Source organism: Simochromis diagramma, unplaced genomic scaffold (genome assembly GCF_900408965.1).
Source record: "Simochromis diagramma unplaced genomic scaffold, fSimDia1.1 OVJJ01000011.1, whole genome shotgun sequence".
In the NCBI taxonomy this organism is placed as follows: Eukaryota; Metazoa; Chordata; class Actinopteri; order Cichliformes; family Cichlidae; genus Simochromis; species Simochromis diagramma.
The window spans coordinates 51,540-60,996 of record NW_024387099.1 but is presented as its reverse complement, the minus strand read 5'-3'; the positions used below and the strand labels follow the sequence as shown (position 1 = coordinate 60,996).

Here is a 9,457-nt window from a genome sequence, read left to right as displayed (position 1 = left end):
GGTTCTTATTTAACTCAACACAACGTGCCTCATTCACCTTTTCTATATAGAGCTTTCTATCTAACATGCACACATATTTATATTCTGATGGATGCGTTGAATCCATCAATCTTCTTCAGTAGTTTATGTAGACTAAAAATGACCATGACAAGCAGAGGACGAATGTCAGCACATCAAAGTCTCTCGGTGGTTTTACTGCTTCCACTCAACTGATATGAGGAAAAAACACTTTGACTTCCTACTTTTGTTCTGTTTCATTCAAAAAACAAAACATGTAGGTGTTGTGAAAATTGTAATATTTGATTTTAAAAGAGCAATTCTGATTCAAGATGCACCTGAAGAAGTGAAGCAGTGGTCTGCAGGAAAGGAGTCTCTAAACAGGTATGAACAGATCCCTTCACTCAGCCTGTTCTTTGTTTTATGCAGACGTAAGAGCTACATGAAGTCTTCCCTCTGTGACAGTATGAGTGATGATGTCCATGTTAGCATGTTGCCAACAACTGTGCTGGTTTGACCCCTCCTCTCCCTGCAGGGTGGAGCCCGATGGCGTCCGACGGGTGAGCTCGGATCTGAAGAAGTGTACGTTTGATTTTATGATGATTCTTGGAAACAAATCCAACCGTCTTTAAACTACTGTGTCGCTCATTCATATCTCTGATCAGGAGTCACCATCAAAGAGCCGATCAACGAATAGATGATCGATCAATAACTGCAGCTGGATTTATTTGTTCTCTCTATCAGATTCCTATCAACTCACAATCGACCCAAACACAGTATACAAATGGATCCACCTGTCTGACAGCAACAGAGAGGTGATGCGTTTGAATGCACAGCAGCCATATCCTGATCATCCAGAGAGATTTGACCGCCCTCAGCTGCTGTGCACAGACGGGCTGACTGGTCCTTGTTACTGGGAGGTTGAGTGGAGTGGATATGTTTCTATAGCAGTGAGCTACAAAGGAATCAAACGGAGAGGACACAGTGATGACTGCTTGTTTGGACTGAACAGTCAGTCCTGGAGCCTGGACTGCTCTTACTCTTACTCTGTCTTGCACAATAACACAGAAACCTTCATCCCCAAAGACGTTGTCTCCAACAGAGTAGCAGTGTATGTGGACCATCCTGCCGGCACGCTGTCCTTCTACAATATCTTCTTGGACTCTCTGATCCACCTCCACACCTTCAACACCACATTCACTGAACCTCTGTATCCTGGATTTGGAGTCTGGTCTCATAATTCTTCAGTGAGAATAATGAAGCCGGTCCATGTGCACTGCTCTCCTCCAACAGAGTAGCAGTGTATGTGGACCGTCCTGCTGGCACAGCTTTTCCTCTGACACTGCAAACAACCTCTATCCTGGATTTGAAGCTTGGTTTCATAATTCTTCAGTGAGTCTGTGCTTAGTTCAGTATAAAACTCTGAGAAGCACTGCTAAATAGACCTTTCAGTCTGCATCTTGCACTCAAAAACACTTTCAGATTCATGGATTCAATGATTTAATGTTTTAAACTCCTCTAAATGATTCCTTCTTAATTTCAATCCGTTGAAGATTGAAGCTTCCAGCAACCGTAGAGTGTGAGCCAGGGTCCAACCTGGACAGGTCACCAATCTGAGACAGGGCTGACATTAACTTCATTCCACTAACTGCATGTCTTTGGACTGTGAGAGGAAGCTGGAGCACCCAGAGAGAATCCAAACAAACAAGCTGAGAACATACAAACTCCACACATGAAGGTGAAGTTGGACTCGGGACTTTGTTGCTGTGAGGTAACGGTGCTGACCTCTGCACCAAAGCTCTTCTGACATGGGGCTGAGAAAATATTTTGCACTGCTGATCAGAAAGAGAAATTCCTGCTTGACAATGTTCTTTGTGTGATAGAGACTAAATATATATTGATATTCAGTTTCTTTACGATGTGCTTTGTGTGAAGTGTGTTTCTTCTGCTTCGAGTATTTTAAAATCACTGATACAACAACCACGTTTTTCCTCACCTGGAGCCTTTCAATGAGAGCTTTAGATGAGAAATTCATCATAATGTTTAAATTGAATTCAACTTTATTTACACAGCACCAAATCACAACAACAGCCGCCTCAAGGTGCTTTATATTGTAAGGTCGACCACAACCACACCAGTGATGAAGCTGGTTTATTCATGGAACTGTCTGGAATGCCGAATAACAGGAGCTCTTACAAGCTGGGCACCAGCGTCACAGCTTGAATGCTGGGTGGCAGCGGTGATAGTGGTGACCTGGGTGACCGGTGCAAATAAGACTGCTGACTAAGAAGGCAGCAACAGACAAACTCCAGAAAACTCATCTCCAGTCAACCAGGGAACACATGATGGTAGGTCAACATAGACTGACACAGACACTGAGGAATAAACAGCACTATTTAAACACCCGAGGGTCAGAGGCATCAGGAGAAACAAGAGTGTAACAAGACGCAGGTGAGGATCATCAGAAGCAATGAGACAGAAGGTAAAACTAGACCAGCAACCGTCAGGACGTCAGAACCTTTAACTAGGGGAGCTGACACGAGAGGACACGCTTGGAAAGGGAACAAATTAAACTCTGAACCAGGTGAACAAAATTACTGCAAATACTTTGTGTTACAAATATTTTTCAGAGTCAGCTATTTTAATGCAGCCCTTCACTCTGACAGTGTAATTTCACAGGATTAACTAATTTATTTGGATCACGTTTGAAATGTCGTGATTTTTGCTGTAGATTAACAGATGGGAGCATTCAGACCACTGCAGTAGCAACAACCAGTTCAGTCAGCGCTACTTTCTCCTGAGATGAAGCCAAAATGTTCCTTTCTTTCTTTCCGTGTTTAGAAGCATCTGGACCTGCTCGTCATCACTCGTGTCCACTTCTTACACTTACAGTGCATTTTTGAGGAACACCTTTACTGTGTATATATCACGGCTATTATAGTGAACTAATATAATCTGCATGTGAAAAGCCTTTTGGTTAACTAAAACAAAAATAAAAACTAGACCTGAAATTATTTTGTGAACTTGGAAAAAAGAAAGATTAACGGTGGAAATCCCCGTAGTTTAAATATTTGTGAATTTGATCAAAACGTTCAGAATGTGCTTTATGAGGCTTTATAGAATAGAATAGAATAGAATAGAATAGAATTCAACGTTATTGTCATTGCACATGCACAGGTACAGGGCAACGAAATGCAGTTTGCATCCATCCAGAAGTTTTGGATGAGGCTTTATGAGGCTTTATGAGGCTTTATGTGACGTTTGCCATCCAGGCAATAATAATTAATAAAGACTAAAGTAGACAATGACAGTTAAAAATAAATATTCTTAAACATTGCAAACTAAACTGAAATGATTAAACTCAATCTAAAAACTTATTAAACCTACATTGAATTAAAAGCCAAATGTGATGGTCTCTGTCGTCTCCGGCTGATTTCTCGGTTTGTTTGCTGTCTGTCTCTGGACTTTAGTTTTCTCTCTCTCCTCTGTCTGTGTTCCTTTGTTGTTGTTTGTGTTCCTTTGTTGTTGTTTGTGTTCCTGAGTGGGCCTCATCTCAGCTTGCTGCCTCTGACCTGACCCACGTGTCTCCGATGATCTCAAATGCAGAATTGAGCTGGCTGTCATTCTTCACTGGACTGTTGAATTAGTGAAGCCCTGGCTCCTCCTGCTCAGTGTTTGTGCTGCTTCTGATGCTTCAAGATATTTGCTGTGTGTTTCTTCTGTGTAGACTCCTGGTTTCGATCTTCCCAGGTGTGTGGTAAGACAAACCCTGAGTTGAGAGAGTGTTGTGTGGACTCCTTTCCTCCCTGGAGTCCCTGGAGCACTATACGCCTCCAATGAACTTTACAAATCATATATTTGAGTCCAACCTGCCTACCAACACAGATACAAAAAGTCAAAATATGTAATGTAAAGCCTTAAGACTGCATTATAATAAACAACTAAATGTTCCCAAATCCAAAACAGAACTACGAATGTTGAACAACCTTAAAAGTTCAAACACTCACTTCAGTTTTATTAATCGCACCAAATCCCAACAACAGTCCCCTCAAGGTGCTTTATATTGTGAGGTAGACCCTACAATAATCAGACCCAAGATCATGTGCAGCCGATATTTTACAGAATCTGTCCTCTGTGTTGGAAAGGCTGTCAACTGTGTGTGGGAGCCCCCTTGTGGCGAGAGGGCACAGGTGCACTATTGAACACATGTTCCAGGGATCAGAGTTTGAGCGGACTGACTCAGCAGGGGATGTCGACACACGGTGTGAGTCGTGCGCGTTGCTAAAGAACTGAGTGGACGTGGAGCCCTGCCTGGAAAGGACAGCTTTAGTCTTTTAGGCATTTAGTGGATGTAGAAGTGCAATGTGTATTGGCCTGTTCAACTGTGTGGCTAGTTCATGCTGCTAATGTTGTACACAATAATAATAATGCACACTTTGCATTGATCCCCGTGGGGAAATTCACTCAGTGAAGCAGTGGGCAGACACCAGTGCAGCGCCCGGGGAGCACTGTGTGGGGATGGTACCTTGCTCAGGGGTATCTCAGGGTAGCCGTTCAGAGGATTCGAACCCCTGACCTTACGATCATGGGGCAACTGCTTTGGTTGATTGGCTGTTTTGTGTTGTTGGGTGTATTGGCAATTAATGTCATGGACTGTAAGGTTTTCTGAGTAGTGCATGGAGATCTTCATATCGGAATTTCCATTTGTAGTTCTGGTCAGACTGGAAGAAAGCTCATGAATCTTAATTCATGACTTAAATGTTTATTATATTCAGTATTTTGTATATGTTCTGCTCTTGTTAGCTAACAGCTAACAGCCCCCCCCACCTACGAGTTCTTGTACATCCTCTGTAAGCCTGCGGTTGCATTACTGTGCTGCTGTGCTGCGCTGTTAAGCTACAGAATCACAGTAAAGACGGAATAACCTTATTTGTGCGTCCTGTGTGTTCTGACACCGCGAGGTGAACACCACTGCTATTCAGCCAACGCCGATACAGTCCTGGGTTCAACCCAAATTAACTCAGAATCAGAACAGAAGCAGAAAAAATGGCTTCTAAGTACACAGCAGATTGTCTCTCTCACTCACTGTCTGACTGCTACAACTATCACAGCTGAACATAAACACAGGTTCAGATATGCTTTTTTCCCTGCTGTCAAATAATTGTGTAGTTATCAGTGAATTCACTGTCACTGATGATTCCAGGGAATCCTCTCCTCCCCAAACTTTACAGTCTGAACGGGAAACTTGTGCAGACACTGATGTGGTGAAGCCAGCCGTAAAAGTCACTGTCTGGATGTACTTGTACTTGTAACTGCACCTCTTTAGTTTCTTTTAACACCAGCAGATGTTTCGCTGTTCATAAAGACCCTTAACAGGTTTCTGTCTGGCTCCACCCACTGATGCTGAATTCAGCCAATGAGATGGTCTCTTCTGCAGAACTCCAGCCTGATGTTGAGGAGAAGGCTGTGCAGCAGAGAGGCTGCTTAGTCTTTTCATTCTGCTGAACTTTGTTCATCTGCTGTGTGACTTCAGCACCTGAAACATGTTCCTTTACCTGTTTGTACTTTTCTCTCACTGCATAGGTGAGTGTTAGAACACAGAAAAGTCTCATTGTGACAAGATTTGATCAGGAAATAAAAACCAGAGGAGACACAGATTCAGGGAGGAGCTGAGCTGCGACTGAAGAGCAGACGAGACAGAGAAACCTCCACATTCAACACAGAAGATTCAGTCCAACATGTTGTTGTTGGGCTGTTATGAAACTTCTCTGTTAATCATCATGATTCTAACAGGTACATGTGAAAAAACTTCATCCTAATATTTTAATTATTCTTCACGATTTCTTTGTATAATATTTACAGATTTCTGTTTCTTTAGGTGTCAGCTGTCAACAACTCACTGCCAGCAAAGCTGAAGAGTCCAGTTTGGAAGGCAGCACAGCTACTCTGTCCTACAGATACTCCAGACAAGCAGCTGGAAGTGATCAGTTCTACTGGTATCGACAATATCCTGGAAAACCACCAGAGTTCCTGACCTTTAACTTGGGAACACAAAACACAACAAATTCCAAACTTTCTGTCAGAATGGTCGATGACAGAAATGGTCTGAACCTTCAGATCTCCTCTGCTGCAGTGTCTGACTCTGCTGTGTACTACTGTGCTGTGAGGCCCACAGTGACAGGAAACAGCAAAACTCTGTACAAAAACCTTTGGAGCAAAGACAACAGAATACTCCACAACATCCACTAGAGGGAGCCACACACTGTTAAACCTCTGATTCTTGTGTCATTGGACTGATGACAAAGACAACAGAGAAATGAAGCAGTAAAGATCAGAGACAGAGACAGAGCTGCAGTGGAAGAACATTGTTCATGTGCTGTCTGTCTGGCTTCAATAACTCCAAAGACATGTTGCTGCACCTCTTTTTGCTTCTATCTCACATTATAGGTGAGTTTAAGAACAGGGATTAAAGTTTAGTTGAAGCTGCTGCATTAAGCAGATATACAGACTGCATTTCACTACTTTTCTTCTTTCTTTTTCCAGGACTAACAGCTGGAGACTCAATCACTCCTCAACAAACTAAAGTCACTAAAACAGAAGGAGAATCTGTCACACTCACATGTAGCTATGAGACAAGTGCAAGTTACCCAAGCCTACACTGGTACAGACATCATTCTGACCTTCAGGCTCCTCAGTTTATACTCTGGAAAGGAGGGAACGAGAGACAACTCAATATATTCCTGATAATCGATATCAGTCCACAACAACAGATACATCAACTACTCTGCGCATAACAGCCCTAACCCTGGCAGACACAGCTCTCTACTACTGTGCTCTAGAAACACAGTGATACAAAGTGTAGAAGAGGCTGTACAAAAACCTGAACACAGATATCTGACTACTCTTCAAAGAGGAGGGAAGTGGTATTCAAAGCACAGCTTCATATCAGATGGATTCTGCTAATTCCTGTTTTATCAGAGTCACTGTGGTTACAGCTGCTAATGAAACACTGTGGGAGGATTCACATGAGCAGCAAATCCACATCAACCACAAACCAACTGCAGGAACGTTCAGACATGAAGACATTTTATTCCTTATTTAGTGATGATGTGTGTAAAAAGCATCAGAAGTCAAATACAGTAACTAGTAATAAACTCCCAACATTGTTGGTGCATTAATGATGTTTTACAGCTGAAAGATTTACTTTGTTATTCTCACATTTTCTCCTGCATGGTTTAAACTTTTCCTTCACTTTTTTATAAGAATCACGTCTTTGTGTTTTTTCTCGATGATGTCATAGGTACAGTTTCTCCTCTGTTGTTCTGATTGGACATTTAAAGCAGCGCCATCATTGATGGTATCAGATCCATTTCACATGTTGTTGAAGTTCAGTCTGAAGTCACTTTAAGTCTCAAAGCTTCACTTTAACCTGCAAAGACCAACAATGTCTCATTTCCTACTGATTCAGATACAAGAAGATTTTTCTACTGTTTTCTCTTCTTCAGTTTTTAAAGATGAACATCATGGTCCACACTGACACACATTCATATTCTTTGGTTCCCTGGATTAAAACGGAGCCTCTGCTCTTTATTTATCCTGTGCTTGTTTCTCGACTCACAGTTCAGTCTGTTAAACCTGCTTCCTGCAATAGGAGCAAATATCCACTGAAAGCAGCAGAAAGACGTGCTGAGTGTGAAGCTGTCAGCAGGGGGAATAACACAGCGCTGTGAATGAGTCCTGTCACTGTGATCAGGCTCCTCCTTCTAATCCACCAACTTAGTGTTGATGAAGACTAAACAGAGAGATCACAGCTTCTTTATACTTGCTGTAGCTCACAGTTACTCTACACTGCAGATATGACGCCTCTGTTCATCTCAGTGCTGCTGGCTGCTATGTGCCTCGGTATGAACACAACTCTGTTTCTTTGATATCAACATTGACGTGATTCTTTAACAGCACACTGATACTGTTTGTTGGTGTTTTACAGAATGCAGAGCACAAAAAGACAACGTGCTGCAAGCAAAAGGAGAAGAGACTGCTGCTGCAGGAGGCACAGTGACACTTGGCTGTCAGTATAACAGCAGTACAACAAGTAATAATCTCTTCTGGTACAAACAGGATGGAAACAACAGCCCCAAATTCATCCTGAGTCGTGTTAGTGGGGATCAAGGAAACACAGCAGACGAGTTCAAGGAGAGATTTTCATCCACACTGGATTCCAGCATCAGATCAGTTCCTCTGAAGATCCAGAAGCTTCAGCTGTCTGACTCTGCTGTGTACTACTGTGCTCTGCGGCCCACAGTGACAGGAAACAGCAAAACTCTGTACAAAAACCTTTGGAGCAAAGACAACAGAATACTCCACAACATCCACTAGAGGGAGCCACACACTGTTAAACTGTCACCTGTAGGTCTGAATTCTCTGTTCTTATGATTAAACAAAGTCTCATCTATAACTCGTTATGTTACATTTTATTACTGTGCTGTTGTTTGATGTTTCCTGTGTTTCTCACATTATGTATAATATGAAGAATTGTTTTATGAAAGTTTGATATTATAGATATTATTTTGCTGTGTCTCTGGACCCTCTGAAAAACACTTTTACACTACAAATGTGTCGACGCCTCTCATGTAGTTGCTGTGTTTTCTGGGACTGTGCTGATGTGTCTTCCATGATTAAACACAGCTGCAGTCATCAGAGCCGTGCACTACTTTGTGTTATCCAGTGCTACGATGGTGGTTCACTTCTCACCAATGTTCCCTCTAAGCTGCGCACGTGCACAATTGCGCACTGCTGGCACGTCTCTGCGTACAGAAAAAAATCTAACCTGAATTGAAATTGAAATTAAAACTTCAACAATTCTGTTCTGCAGTGTTAGTCAGTGACTGGCTGCTCCTGTATGGGATCAGAACGATGCCACCTTATCCCACAGTCCAGCCAATGATGCGATTCACATTCGTATATATGCAGCTAATCAACGTCGCTGACAGGCTATGACAGCGTCCTTATGTGCCGGTACCAGTGTTTTAGCAAAGCGGCTGATGTGGAGTGAAGCCACATTAATGACAACGTGTACAACCATTGGAGATGTGAGCAGGACAGACGGAACAACTGACGGGAAAAGTGTGGACTTTATAGCAGTTTTTAAATTGTGTTGATCGGCCACGTAAAACCAGAGTTATGATAAAATATCTGCAATGTTTGTTTTTCTTCCTGAATACTGTCGTTGTTTATATTTACTGCAGGAAGAAACGGTAAAGACGGCGTTTTATAAGGAAAACGCTCGAAAGCCTGTGAGCAAAGACAACACCAAAAAACCCCGCCCTTTCCTATTGGTGGAAAAATGTACCATGTGGACCAATCAAAAAATTATATGGCAACATGGCATTTAGTTGTTTAGGAAGGGAGGAAGTTTTAGGAGTGACGGCGTGTTTGAGATGTGAGAGATTTGCGTCGTTTA

General features: G+C 42.4%; 2 long non-coding RNA genes and 1 gene segment (V, D, J or C); all 3 read left to right on the top strand.

Moving 5' to 3' along the window:
- Nucleotides 1-268: 268 nt before the first annotated feature.
- On the top strand, nucleotides 269-1,850 carry LOC120743024. Its single transcript, XR_005698023.1, has 3 exons — nucleotides 269-381; nucleotides 533-579; nucleotides 663-1,850. It is a non-coding gene; the product is annotated as an uncharacterized LOC120743024 (long non-coding RNA).
- A 442-nt stretch (nucleotides 1,851-2,292) lies between these two features.
- Nucleotides 2,293-6,048, top strand: LOC120743025. Its single transcript, XR_005698024.1, has 3 exons — nucleotides 2,293-2,581; nucleotides 5,581-5,790; nucleotides 5,876-6,048. It is a non-coding gene; the product is annotated as an uncharacterized LOC120743025 (long non-coding RNA).
- Nucleotides 6,049-7,727: 1,679 nt separating this feature from the next.
- LOC120743027 lies at nucleotides 7,728-8,289 on the top strand (the record flags this gene model as incomplete). The annotated part of the segment is given in 2 exon segments: nucleotides 7,728-7,899; nucleotides 7,985-8,289. Coding segments are annotated over 2 exon segments (351 nt in total), but the record flags the coding sequence as incomplete, so codon positions are not given.
- Nucleotides 8,290-9,457: the final 1,168 nt, after the last annotated feature.